Genomic DNA, 13,681 nt, shown 5'->3' with positions numbered 1-13,681 from the left:
CCATTAGTTCTGTCTTCCCTGGGTCTAAATGGAACAAATCCAGTCCCTTATTTGTTTGGACCCAATTGAGAAAACATAACACGTAGTGGTCATAGTCTGCATTATTTGCTACCTAGAAAGCTCAGAATGTAGGAACTGAGAAAACAGGTGATATAGGCACCCAGAATTGAGGATTAGGAGGACATGAGAAACGAGGCAAGTGGGGTTAAAGGATCCAGAAGAGTTGAGGATAGCCTATTGTTAACTTAGGGTCAAGATTGCTAAGAGAAGTTAGGTAAGAGCAGGAGTAATTGGAAGAAAAGCAGTGTACTTGGAGAAGCATGCTCTGTAAATGTCTGCTATAGAAGGTTTATAGAGTGCTTTATGTTATTTCATCTTTTTCTCTATTTCTAATTTTTTATCTTTTCAGCTAACTAACATTTTCTCTCTTCATATCAGTTCCTCACCCCACCCCTTATGGGAAAAAACAAACCCTTCTATTTTTTTTTTTTTTTTTGGTGAGGCAATTGGGGTTAAGTGACTTGCCCAGAGTCACATAGCTAGTAAGTGTTATGTGTCTGAGCCTGGATTTGAACTCGGGTCGTCCTGACTTCAGGGCCAGTGCTCTATCCACTGTGCCATCTAGCTGCCCTACTTTTTTTTTTTTTGTGAGTCAATTGGGGTTAAGTGACTTGCCCAGAGTCACACAGCTAGTGAGTGTTATGTGTCTAAGGCCAGATTTAAACTCAGGTCCTCCTGATTCCAGGGTCAGTGCTCTATCCACTGCGCCACCTAGCTACCCCATTATTGTTATTTTTTTTAGGCAGTTGGGGTTAAGTGACATGCCCATGGTCTCACAGCTAGTAAGTGTAAAGTGTTTGGTCTGAGGCCAGATTTGAACTCAGGTCCTCCTGACTTCAGGGCTGGTGCTCTATCCACTGCACCACCTAGCTGCCCCTTTTTTTGCTCTTTTTGCTTTTGCTTTTTTGCTTTTTGGTGAGGCAATTGAGGGTGAACTGACTTGCCCAGGGTCACACAGCTAGTAAGTGTTAAGTGTCTGAGAAAACAAACCCTTCTAAAAGATGCATTGTTGAGCAAAACAAATCTCTCACATTGTTTATTTCCAAAAATATGACTTATTCTATGTTTAAGTGCATCACCTCTCTTTTAGGAGGTGGGTAGAAAGCATGCCTCATTTTCAGTTCTTTGGAATTTGTGGTTGGACAATACATTAATCAGAGTTCTTAAGGATTTCCAGATTGCCTGCACAATTATTGTTCATCATTCCATCATTAAAACAGTCCTGTGGATCTGAGTACAAGATTATTTGTTCCCATTTTATAAATGAGGAAACAGCATTGGAGGTTAAATAACTATCTTTCCCAGGAAGTAATATTTATATAAAACAATCTGATCTGCCCTGGATTTTAAATCTATATTGTGCTTGGGACAAGCAAGGCTGCGTTGTGTGATGAGGACCCAGTGGGGGTATAGATTGAATCAGGACTGTGGGTTCAGAGAAGATCACTCATTTCTTAAGCACTGAAGCTATCCCTTAAAAGATGGATATGATTTAGCTGTAGGAGTATCCTGGATGATGGCAGGTCAAGACTTTCCCTGAAAAGAGAATTGATGTTTAGTATGAAGACCAATCCAACTGCTGGGTTTTTTTGTTTTTTTTTTGGTGAGGCAGTCAGGGTTAAGTGAGTTGCCCAGGGTCACACAGCTAGTAAATGTCAAGTGTCTGAGGCCGGATTTGAACTCAGGTCTTTGTGACTCCAAGACCAGGGTTCTATCCATTGTGTCACCTAACTGCCCCTGCTGGATTTTTTAGAGGGGCAGTATCAGGAAAAGCTGGAAACCTGATTTTTTTTCTTTTTTTTTTATTGGGGATGGGGGAGGCTTTGAGTATTGGTTTAAGGAGTTTAGATCTGATCTTGTAAACTTTAGGGAGCCTTTGAAGGTCCTTATGCAAGGTGGCCAGCTTTAATAAAAGCTTCTTCTCACAGTGGTAGGTAATGCAATTAATAGTCCCTTCATATTAAACATGAAGAAACAATCTCAAGGCCTAGCCAGTTCTTGAACTGTTTCAGGGGCCTTTTGAGTTGATGGTGATCAGGGAACCTTGCTTAAGCGGTGTTGCCTTTTATACATTTTTATAAAAGAGAAACTGAGACTCAGAGATTGGCTGACTCACTCATGATCACGTGCCTGGAGTTAGAGTCTGCATTTGAACATATGTCACTTTGGCTCCAAATTCAGCATAAACTCAAACTGACTTTCAAGGAGGCTTCTTGGACTGGTCCTGGAAATGACCACAAATATGCCCTTAGATTGGAGCCACCTATAAAAACTTGAGAATTGAATGGACCTAATTCACTAGATCTGCTTCAGACTTTGAGGCCTAATTATTATAATTCACATTCATTTACTAGAATTTACATAATAGTTGGGTTGACTAGGATCTTCATCCCTGTGCATAGGAAGGTTAAGGATGGGTTTAGCACTAGCCTATTGAGATATTTCAGACATGGGAATAGATCTGGGTTTCTGTGTCTCAGGTCTTAGCCATTGAAGTCAGAGGCCTCGGGTGTCTTCTCTCTTGATTTCATTGGTTATCAATTGGTTAGACTTGGGAGTGTGGGGGGCGGGGAGGTCCTCCAGGACTTTGAGAGGTGTTTGTATTTGCAGAGGCAACCTTATTCTTACATCATACATCACTACCACTATCCCCTAACCTGCATAACTTGGCATTAGGTAGGGACCAAAATTAAAATAGGCTAAACTTCTTCGGGCAGCATATGGGTTAGACTACAGACAGACTGACAATAGTTGGTTGTCGTGGGTCACGTGACAAACAGGAGCGAGTAGTGGCAACTCTATATTTTTCACAGGCCACTTGAAATCCATTGGGCCAGTGGGCCATATCTTGTGCTGGCCTGTCCTAACCCATCTCTCCCCTGCAAATTCCTCAACCAAAATGTTGGCCTAGGTTTCCCTGCACCATTCCATTACCATTCCTGGTGTGCATCATCTTGTAGGGATGGGGTGGGGAAGCATAACTAAAGAGTGAGGAGACATTCAAAGTCCTTTTCCAAGCATAGGCCTTACATATTACAATAATAGTAGTAATAATAATAATAGCTAGCATTAATATAATGCCTATTATGTGCCAGGCACTCTGATAAGTGTTTTACAAATATTATCTCATTTTATCCTCAACAACCCTGCAAGGTAGGTACTATTATTATTCCCATTTTACAGTTGAGGAAACTGAGGAAACGGGTTAAGTGCCTTTAAGATTGCATAACTAGTGTCTGAGGCCAGATTTGAACTTAGGTCTTCTTTATTCGAGGCCTGGCCAGCTAGGTGCCACCTGGCTTCCTATTATTACTATTCTAGACCACAGTAGAAGAAGAGAATCTCATGGTTGGAAAGGGATCTCAGGCCATCTAGTCTAACCTGTATCTGAACCAGGATTCTTTCTTTCTATAGTGACAGCTTGCTATCTACAAAGACCAACTCATTTTAGTGGTTTGAGTCCTCTCTTGAAGTCACTTTCCAACTTAAATTATAAAGTATCATACTGTAGCTTAATGGGAAGAATTGGGCTTAGGAGATCTGCTGGCCACTTGAGTGACCTTGGCTAAGTCTCTACCCCTTTTTTATTTGCTGAGATGATTTAATCAAGGCCCATTTCACAGATAAGGAAACCAAGAGACCTTAGTGCTTTTATGTAGTAATTAATAAATTTCTTTGCATTTTTGTTTTTATTTTTGTAAAAGGTCTGTGAAAAGTATAGTTTTCTTATGTTATAATTTGAGAAGGTTGTAAGGAAAGTAAGGCAGGTGATACCCCATTATGAACTAAGTTTACCTAGGTCAACTAGCCAGTTAGATCTCCTGATTCCTAGTGCTGAAAACAGTTTGACCAATTACTGGAAGGCTTTCAGAAATCCCTTAACTTTTCAAAGGAGTTATTTGACAAGTGCTTAGCACTGTGCCTTGCACATAGTAGGCAGTAAATAAATGCTTGTTCTCCTCCCTTCCCCTTTCTGTTGTTGGAAACATATAGACATCAAGCTTGTGAGGGCCAGATTGTTGGGGGTATAGTCTCTATTCTGTGTCTGCTCAGAGGCAGGCAGGTGGGAAGAAAAGAGCAATAGATTTTGGAGTCAGGAGACCTGGATTCCAGTCTTGCTTCTGCTTGGTGTTACCTGTGTGACCAGACTTTTTGGGTAAGGAAATGTAGGTGAAGCTTTGAGGCCTGAGGTTAGCTGCAGAGGAATGTGAGATGTTATTTATTGCAGGTTGGTGGTTAATCATTGTCGGGTTTCAGGAGGAGCTGGGACAACCTGGGCCCCTGGTGTCAGGAATTAGAAAATGGAGGCTCTAATTCTGATTGCTTTGTGGTGGAGGGGTATGTGTGTGGTTTGATGGGGACCCAGTTTCAGTCGCCTTTAAAAGGTACATCAAGGATCAGGACTTCTGATACGTAACCCAAAGAAAGACACATGCCCCAGAGAAGATAACCAGAGCTTGGGGGTAATCAGAGCTCCTGTTTCTTCCTGAGTGTATGGCAAGAGGATGAGGCCTGCTTGGGGTGGGCTGAGGAGGAGGGGGATTTGGAGCTTCAGTGCCTATATTAAGCTGGGGCCAGCTACTACTATTCACTTTCCCTCCCTTCCCTCCCTCCTCTCCTTCCCCCGCCCCTCACAGGAGGAAAAGGCAAAGTGGCCATGCTTCCTTCCTGTTGTGGACAGAGAATTAAAGCTGAGAATGAAAGCCGCAGCCCTGGATCCAGGAGTTGCTGCTGCCCAGGGCTTGGGATGAACTGGGTTAGCTGGTTAGATAGCACAGGGACCAGGCAGGAGGGAACCTGGCATGAAATAAATGACTACTTCCAGCCCAGAAGGTAAGGCAGCTCTGAAATAGCCAAGGAGCTGAGGCATGTTGGTGAGCACAGGAGCTGGGTTGGAATCCTACTTCCAGCACTCTCTATTTTGGTGTGGTGACCTTAGGCAAGTTATATTTCTTCAGGCTTCTATTTCCTCCGTCTATAAAGGTGATGTCCTTCTGGCTGTAAATTCTACATGTCTCTGACTAGTCTTTTCTGTCTCTTAATTCAGGACCACCTTGGAGAGGCTGTTGGTCTGCTGGGTTTCCCTGTGTAAATGGCTTGTTTGGATGTATATGCAGGGAAGAGGGAGTCTCTCTAGGTAGGGGAGAGAAGTTGACAGTTTAGCAAATGCTTGGCTTGGGAGTAGGGTGGGGTGCTAGTAGTGAAATAAAGGTAAACCTCCTGTCCATGCAGTCCTGATCAGATGTATACCAGCTGTGTAATCTTAGCCAATGAAGTGGAGAAGCATGGTGATAGAAGCAATAAAGAATACTTAGGTCTTGACGTGAAGAGCCAGGTTCAAATTCTGCACATCTGATCCTTGTCAGCTCCAGGAAAGCTGACATTTATTAATTCACCCACATGTTTGGCTTGATCTAGGGGTGAGTGGCTTCATTTGTCTTGGTGGAAATGATATCTATGTAAATGTGCTTATCACCTATATGGACTTACTTGTAAAGAATTGCATCCCCTCAAATAAAAATTACAAAAATTATGCAAAGCATTCACTGTACTATGTGAGCAGTGAGAATCTGAGAAGCATCTCTAAGTTGGTTTCCCTGTGTCTGTAGACAGTAAGTGATGCTGCACCTCTCCTTGTGTTCAATAGTGATCTTTTTATTTTCACTCGTGGCTTTTCCACCATTTTTCATCATTTCACCATTTTCACCATGGTGGCAAACATGATCCTCAGGGGAAAAGTGAATCATCTTGTAAGCATAAGCCAATAGACTTGGAAATGAAAATGAAAATAATTAGAAAATAGGAAGGAGGACAAAAATTGTCATCACTAGCACGTGAACTTCATGAAGGATGCTGCCCTGATAAAGCAAAAGGCAGTATTTGAATGAAGTTGACTTATCTATTGAAACAAAGAGAAGATGCTATTCTAGAAATGGAGCTACTATTAATTATGTGGACAGAAGAACAGAGTCAAAAGAATATTTCTTTAAGCTTTTTGACAATTCAAGGCTTTTGAAGCCTCTTTGAAGATTTAAAGGTAAAGTACGCTGAAGGAACACAGGTATTTACAGCAAAGCAGTGATTGGTTTGCTCAGTTTCAAAATCATGCAGGATTTCATAATGTGCAAGTGTCAGGAGAGGCTGCTGGTGCAGATAATGAAGTAGCAAAGAAGTTGCCAGAGTTGCTGCAAAAAATAGTAGAAGTCCCTACTTGTGGGAGCAAATCTTCAATGTAGCTGAAACTGGTCTATTTTATCAAAAAATGCCATCTTGAACCTACAGTCTCCTTGGAGGAAAAAGCTATGCCAAGGCATAAAACTTTGAAAAATAGAGTTACTCTTCTGCTTGGAGGCCATGCATCTACATAGTAGACTTGCAAATTAAAACCTGTTCTTGTGCACCACTCACAAAACCCAGAGCATTGAAAGGAATCAGTAAGGTAATAATACTTGTGCATTATTTCCCTAATCCTAAAATATTATTTGTGTATGGCTTTGTTATATAGGCTAAGTGAAGTGGATGGGTAGGGGCAAATTTGCATTATGTAAAAATCTCTTTACTATAGAGGTCTGCTTATATAAAGCAAGAACTGTGTGAACTGTCTGTATTCTTGAATCCTAGGTGGGAATCAAAAAGGGGAGTAGGGTGGAGTGAAAGAGGACAGAAGCATCCACCTTGTGAATTTCCTACAGGTGGCGCTCTGGTACTCCTACTGCTGTGCTACACAGCGCCCCCTTGTGAACTTGACCGCTAATGCAACCTGATCATTTCCCTTCTCCCCACCCCCATCCCTTCTACCTTCTACCCTTAAGGCAGGGAGGGAAGGCGGCTCCCTAACTAAAGCTGGACTTTCTGTTGCTGGGGGGGTAGAACACCCTGGAAAGGTGGGTTGGATTAGGCTGACTCAGAGCCTCATTTTCATCCCTTTTCTCACTTTATCCTTTCCCCCAGGCTAGGAGGACAGATCTTTGGTGAACCGAAGGACCCTTAGACCCGTGGCTGGGGGCCAAGCCCAGGGAAGGGTGTGGCAGCCCCTTAACTCATGAATGTGATACCAACCCCTTAGGAAGGATTTCTACGACCTAGAAGGGGGACCCCAGATTAGGGACCCCAGATCGGATCTTACCGTCTCACTTTACAAATGAGGAAACTGAGGCCCAGAGAGGTGAAGTAATTGGGAATGCTTGTGTTAACTAACTGAACACAATTACCAAATTGAATTGAAGCTAATCTTTAGTGTAAAATGCAAGGAAATGGGGACTTTGAATATTACTAGTCTAACTTCCAGGGATTTTAAAGTTGGGAGTGTGGGGGGCAGGCACAGGCTGAGAGATAGATTAAAAAGAGTTTCCCTTTAGGTAAGCCTGGACAGGCAACAAAGAAACAAGTGATTTCTGTAAGAAAGAAGTACCCAAGGAGTGGTAAATGAATTAGATAAAGAAGTAGGCCAGGTAGAAAGAGCACCCTGCCCTGGGAGTCTGGACATCTGGGCATTGGGCAAAACCTACCTTTAGTTTTTTCAAATGGGGATAAGAATATTTTTAAGTTTGAAGTCTGTGCAGTACGGTCCTTTTGGGTAAAATTCAGGGTAAAACATAAGAGGTGAAGTATTACAGGGAAGTCAGGAGCAGAGAGAGAATGCAGATGATTATATCCTGGTATTGAAGAAAAGGTTTTCTGGGGTGTGACCTTTTCTTGGAAAGGGTGAATGGATGGTGATGTGGTTCAAGCTTCACTCAAGGAGAACTGCCTCTTAACTGCTCTCTATTTATTATATTTATACATTCATTAAACTCCTATATAATGGTCCCTGTGCTGCTAATATGGATATGAGAGAACCTTTTCTCATATACCATACCCTAATTTCTGGGAAAGGGAAGACATTAGTCATGGAACCTGTGGAATAGAGCATGAGATAAAGACAAAGGAGGGGAGCAGGCAAAGACATTTGAGGAGAGATTGCATTAAGATGTCTTTGTCACCTTAATTTCTGAGTATATTCTTCTTGTAACCATGTCTCACAGTGTGTGCAGTATGCCATATCTCGTGGTTCCTCCAACTCTGAAAGAAGGGAGGGAAGTACTTTTTTTTTTTTTAAACTTGAGTAGCCATCACTTTCTTCTTTGAATTGAGGAATGTCAGTAAAGGCTTCCTGAAGTACTGTACATAGTATTTGAATCATAGCCCTAAGAAAGAGGAAGTATTTAAAACAGAAAAAAAATAGTTGTGGGTGGGCTTATGCTCACAATTCATCCAGGCAGAGGAGATATGGAAAAAAAAGCAAAGCAAAGGAAAAACAGGAAGGAGAAAGGATTGGGCAGGTGGCAGAAACAAGATTGTGAAGGGCTTTGAATGCCATAAGAAGTTGTTTTTTTTTTTCTCTTTGATTTCTGGGAGCCACTGAAGTATTGAATAGTACCCTGGAGACTAGAAGATAGTTAAAGAGGCTATTATAGTAGTGGCTAGAGCTGTGAAGGCTCATGTTAATGTGACTGGGCCTGGAAAAGAGGGAACTAGTACTGTTGTCTATTCTGTTGGGGTCTTTGGGGGCAGGGGAAAGTAGAAGTCCTTCAGAGTTACTGAAGGGATGGTTGATAGTCTTAAGGGCTCTCCTTACCTCTCCTTCCCACTTTAAATTCGTCTTCCCCTGGCCACTTGCCTGTTGGTAACTCCCTCTTCCTTCTTGGAATCTGAATTCTTAGAGCCTCAGCTGGTGAAGACTGGTGAGGAAGGAGAGGGAAAATGATAGACAAAAATCTTAGCCAATTGGGTCCAGAATATTGGTGTAAGGCAGGGCTTCTTCCATGGAAAGGAGAGAAAGTGGTTCTTTGGGAGAAGAGAAGGGAGAGAAGAGGACCTGGAAAATGAAGGGAAGAAGAGAGAAGAAACAAAGGGTCAGGAAGAAATATTAATTCACTGAAGTTGAAAGGAAGGGAGTTTGAAACTAACAGAAAAAAATGGCTTTGGTGCTTTAAATTCAATGAGACAGAGCTTGGGGCCAGGACTGTGATTAGAGGAGGAGAGGAAATTTGTGGAATAGGATTGAATCTTTCTCAGGGTTGAGGGGGGGAGGTCAGAAGCTGGACCATATTCATGGAGGAGGAGCGCTATAGCATTAGCTGCTGGAATCGGGTCCCACCACTTTCCTTCTCTTCCTCTTCCTTACCCCCATAAGACACTGATTCCTGATTTTCTTACATAGTCTCAATGTTTCCTGGCCATTCTTGGTGGTGGAGATTTTGCTGTCCAATGGAGCTGGGTCTGGGGTCTCTTCAGTTGGATGGTGAAGACACTTTATGGATCAAGTACCAATGATGCATGGAGGGCAGGGTTTTCTTTCTGACTACTGAATGATCCTCATCTCTCCATCACATGCTTTTAGGAGTAGAGTTGTGAGTCATTGTCTTGTTGAGTTGTTTTATCCTAGCCTTAAAGCCTTGTCTACTCTGTGTTCCTCCTCTCCACCCCATCCCCCTGCCATTCCCTATAGGGCACAATGAAGGGAGAAACTCGAAGATATAATGGTGAGGAGACCAACAAAGAAGAATTTATTTTGGTCAATGGCAGCGATGATGACACTCTCTCTCCTCCAGTCCTGGAAGCAGTGGAGAGCCTGGATATCAAAGGTAATTTCCTTTTTTGTTCTCATGATATTTGAGAGAATCGGAAGGGGCATGGTCTAAATGCATCCTTGGGGTTTTGTTAGTGAGGAGTCTTCAGGTGACTTCTTATTCAAGCCAACCATGTTGAATTTGTAGAAAAGAAAGGATCCTCGGAGGGCCATGTTAGGATTGGAGAATTCACAGAATGCCGTATTTCATGATGCTTATATAGGCAGTACTATTATTAGACATCTGCCAAGTCTTTAAAATGTTGAGCACTGTCTGTGAAAAATTCAGGATATGTTAATAGGCCATCAAAAAAAGTAATTGAGATCTCAGACTGTGAAGAGAAATTTTGAATGAGGGAGGAATCTTTTCCTCTGTTCTATTTGGACTCCCTCTGGAGTACCGTTTCCTGTCATAGGCATCATCCTGAAAGGATAGACGGTGAAAACTCAGCTATGCATCAAACGAAGTAGGGAATCTTAGCAAGTCAGTCTCTAGTGATGAGGCTTCCATAGTATGGGGGTTGGGAGGGGGGAGGAAAACATTGTGTACACCTCCCCTAGGGACTTGATCTTCTGTGTGGACTAGGCTAAGGGTTTTGGCCACTTATTGGGGACTGGAGATCATCATCATGTAGAATCCTTTAGGATAGGAATTCAGTTGATTTGTCAATTGAAATACCTTGCCAGATGGTATTATGAAGAATAGAACAGACTACAAAAGTATTAATAGAAGAAAGCACAGCATTTGGATTCAGAGGATGTGGATTCAAATCTACAACTTAACTGGCCCTTTGATATTGGGCAAGTCCCTTATGCTGACCTCCCATTGCCTCACCTTCCAGATGTATAATATGAGGGGGCTGGATCTTTTTTTAAAGCTAAGCCCCACGAATATAGTCAAGTAAAATTTAATTTAGCAAAAATTTAAAAAAACATAAAACTGGAATTACAGAGAAGGCAGGTAAGGGCTTACAGGAGTGAAGAGCTTTCTTGAAGTCATATATACACACATACAGAGTTAGTGAATGGCAGATCTGAAATAGGCTCTTGATTTGTCATATTAAAGACAAGTATTATTTCTACTATACCATACTGCCTTCATGCTCATGTTACAGCTTTCTTACAAACCCTTTGGAGGGGGACCATTTATTTCATTGTGGACAGCTCTAATTGTTAATTTTTGTTTGTTTATAGAGCCAATATCTGCCTCCCCACCAGCTTTATTATTCCCATTTTTGCAAATGAGGCAACAGAGGAGGTGAAGTGAGGGGCAGAATAAATCATACTGACCTTTTCTTTTATTGCAGGATATAACTTTGGGGAACAGGGCCTGAGGGTGGAATGGGGGCCTTTTGGGGAAAAAACAAGGGAAATCTTAGTCTGCCAAAGGAAATTCATATGCCATAGCCATCCTTGCCAAGGTGACCATCTTATTACTTCCACAGGTCGTAGGGTAAGCCGACGGGGACTGTCGAAAAGGGAACTCTCTCATATGATCTCCTTCGATGAGGTACCCATCTAATGAGTCCTTTACCCCATTATCCCTTTGCCCTTCTCCTGAGGGGCTTAGGGACCTGGATCAGTACACAGGTACTTTCTTGATAATGAGGTAGGAGACCTTGTTGGCTTTTACAATTTCAAGGGGAAGCTTCTCTCCCCATTCATTGAATTTCCACCTATACTCCTGGAGCCAGGAAGGTTGTAAGAGATAACTGGGATTCTTCTTCTCCTCTGCCCTTTCTGCCCTTTCCTCACATCCTTCCAGAATGGCAACATCATTATTCTCTGGACCCTCAAGAACCAGGGTAATGGAATGGTTTTTTAAGCAAAGGTCCTCACTGCCCAAGGATTCCTCATTGCCTTCCTAGCCCCATCACCAAAATTCAGCCCTTCCTCCAATCCCTTTCCCTGTGTGGTCTATATCATCCCCACTCCCTTTAGAGGAATGTCTAGGTTGGTAAGGATGTTGGAAATCATGCCTTTAGATGTTGGAAAAGGCTTATCCAGTAGAGGAGAGATTAGACTTCTTTTGCTTGGCCTCAGAAGTGAGAGAGCCAGGAGCAATGGAGAGGCAGATTGAGGCTTCCTAACAGTGAGAGCTGTCCAAGTAGGTAGGGCTATTGTAGGAGATACTGATGTTATTCCCATCACTGGAGGTTTGTAACGCCAGACTCCTTAACACTTGACAAGGATGATGTAGGGGGTTTTCCGGTTCCAGGCATGAGTCAAATGAGGTGGCTCTGAGAGCTCTTTCCAGCTCTCATGATTCTGACCCTGAGGCCCTTGCAGAAGAAGAGAGTAGATAGAGCATTGGGTTTCAGTGGTGCAGGATGACCTGGGTTCATTCATTTCTTTGCTCTGACACTAAGGATAGGATGGTTGTATGAGTACTAGAATACACATTGATTTTTTTGGGGGTGGGGCCTGTATCCTCCAAATCTTCATAGAAAAGGGTTTGTTATATTGGAAGTCTTGTTTACAAATTGGCCTAACGGTTGGTTGAGTCAGTGTTCAATATTTAACAATTAACATTTTTTAATGGTGCTTTAGTAACTTTAAAGCACTTGACTTAGAGTTATTTTCTCATTTGAACCTCCTCACAAATAATGTGATGAGGTAGGTATTACTATTCCTATTTTATAAATAAGGAAACTGAGACTTAGAAGTTATGTGACTTGCCTGTGATTACACAATTAGTAAGTACCCAGTGGCAGCATTTGACCCCCAGATCTTGCTGACTGCCAAGTCCAACACACTTTTCATTGGGTTTATCTTCCCTAGTGTCATACTGGGGTCTGCTTAGATTTGCTGATGTTTCCTACCTGCCTCCCTATCCAGATTATAATGTGTATTCTCATAGCATCTAGATTTGGCTATAGACTACTAAGGAAATACTAGTTTAGTTCTTAATGTTATGTCACTTTAAACCAAACTTCATTGGGAGTGTTAGTGGGGAAAGAAGGGCTTTTTTTGGGTCCCATTCCTTTAAAAAATGAAAATTTGCAAATTTGCTCTCTGTAAAAGGACCTGACTGATGACTCAGAGATATCAGAAATCCCAGTGATGCCAAAGCTATACAGAGAAACCAAGATTCAACCCGAAAGTTCAAACGTAAGTTACCCTTGAACCTGAACAGAGAGAGCTGTGTGATGCAAAAAATCTTGAGTTGATCAATAAATAACTGGAACATTTTCTGTGGACGTGTCACACCATGTACCTAGACTCCATGGGCACTTAAACCAGCATATCTGAGCTGAAAAATGAGAGTCAAGAAAGATTTAGGTACCCAGGCCAAAATTTCAAAGTTTGAAATCTGAGTTCTTGGCATTAATTTTTATTGTACTAAGTAATAACACAACTTTATAGTGCTTTTACAAAAAAGGGTAAAGTAGAAAGAGCAAATCATATTGTACATTGATACACATCTGTACCTTGTACAGATGAGAATTTGAAGGCTTGATGAAGGGATTAGCTCTGAATCTGATCCCTATGTATGAACCCAATTTTCTTGATTCCCAAGACCAGTTCCTACCCGAGTGTTTTATTTGGTACTTAGCTTTAATTGCAAACAATTTAGGTTCATTTTGCCTATCATTTGAAAAAAGAATGAAATTATACCAGACTCTTCTTTTTAAAAGTGTTGTTTTTTTTTTTTAATGTGACCTCAGGTTCTTGGAAGCCTTGGTTTTTTTTTTTTTTCTTTAGAAAAGGGTTCACTTCTTGACTCTTCTTGTAGAGAATACATAATAAGACTACTGATATTCCTAAGATTGTGAGTCCAACCAGCTTGCAAACTTATTGTTGCCTCTTGTGACTACTCTCACAGATGGACTTCCCCCAAACCCCACAAAGAATTCTTAAGCTGTGGGTATTGAGTGAATAATCAGCTGGTTTGGTCATTGATCATATCTCTTGATAACCCACCACTGAGTTAGTCTTGGCCATTTAAAATTAAGGAATCCAACCTTTTCTGGAAAATAGGACATTTTGTGTGTGGGGGAGGGTAGTTGT

At 41.8% G+C, this 13,681-nt stretch overlaps 1 protein-coding gene across 1 annotated transcript in view; it reads left to right on the top strand.

The window, feature by feature from the left end:
- DNMT3B (DNA methyltransferase 3 beta) overlaps window positions 1–13,681 on the top strand; it is a 68,506-nt gene that overhangs the window by 22,321 nt on the left and 32,504 nt on the right. The window contains exons 2-4 of the mRNA XM_027867889.1: window positions 9,551–9,686; window positions 11,116–11,180; window positions 12,695–12,781. Coding sequence (XP_027723690.1) covers window positions 9,557–9,686; window positions 11,116–11,180; window positions 12,695–12,781 — 282 coding nt within the window. The 5' untranslated portion in view covers window positions 9,551–9,556. The remainder of the gene's footprint in view (window positions 1–9,550; window positions 9,687–11,115; window positions 11,181–12,694; window positions 12,782–13,681) is intronic.

This window comes from Vombatus ursinus, unplaced genomic scaffold (genome assembly GCF_900497805.2).
Source record: "Vombatus ursinus unplaced genomic scaffold, bare-nosed wombat genome assembly UNPS02014786.1, whole genome shotgun sequence".
Lineage (NCBI taxonomy): Eukaryota > Metazoa > Chordata > Mammalia > Diprotodontia > Vombatidae > Vombatus > Vombatus ursinus.
The sequence above is the reverse complement of the archived record's forward strand: the minus strand, read 5'-3'. Positions and strand labels throughout refer to the sequence as shown.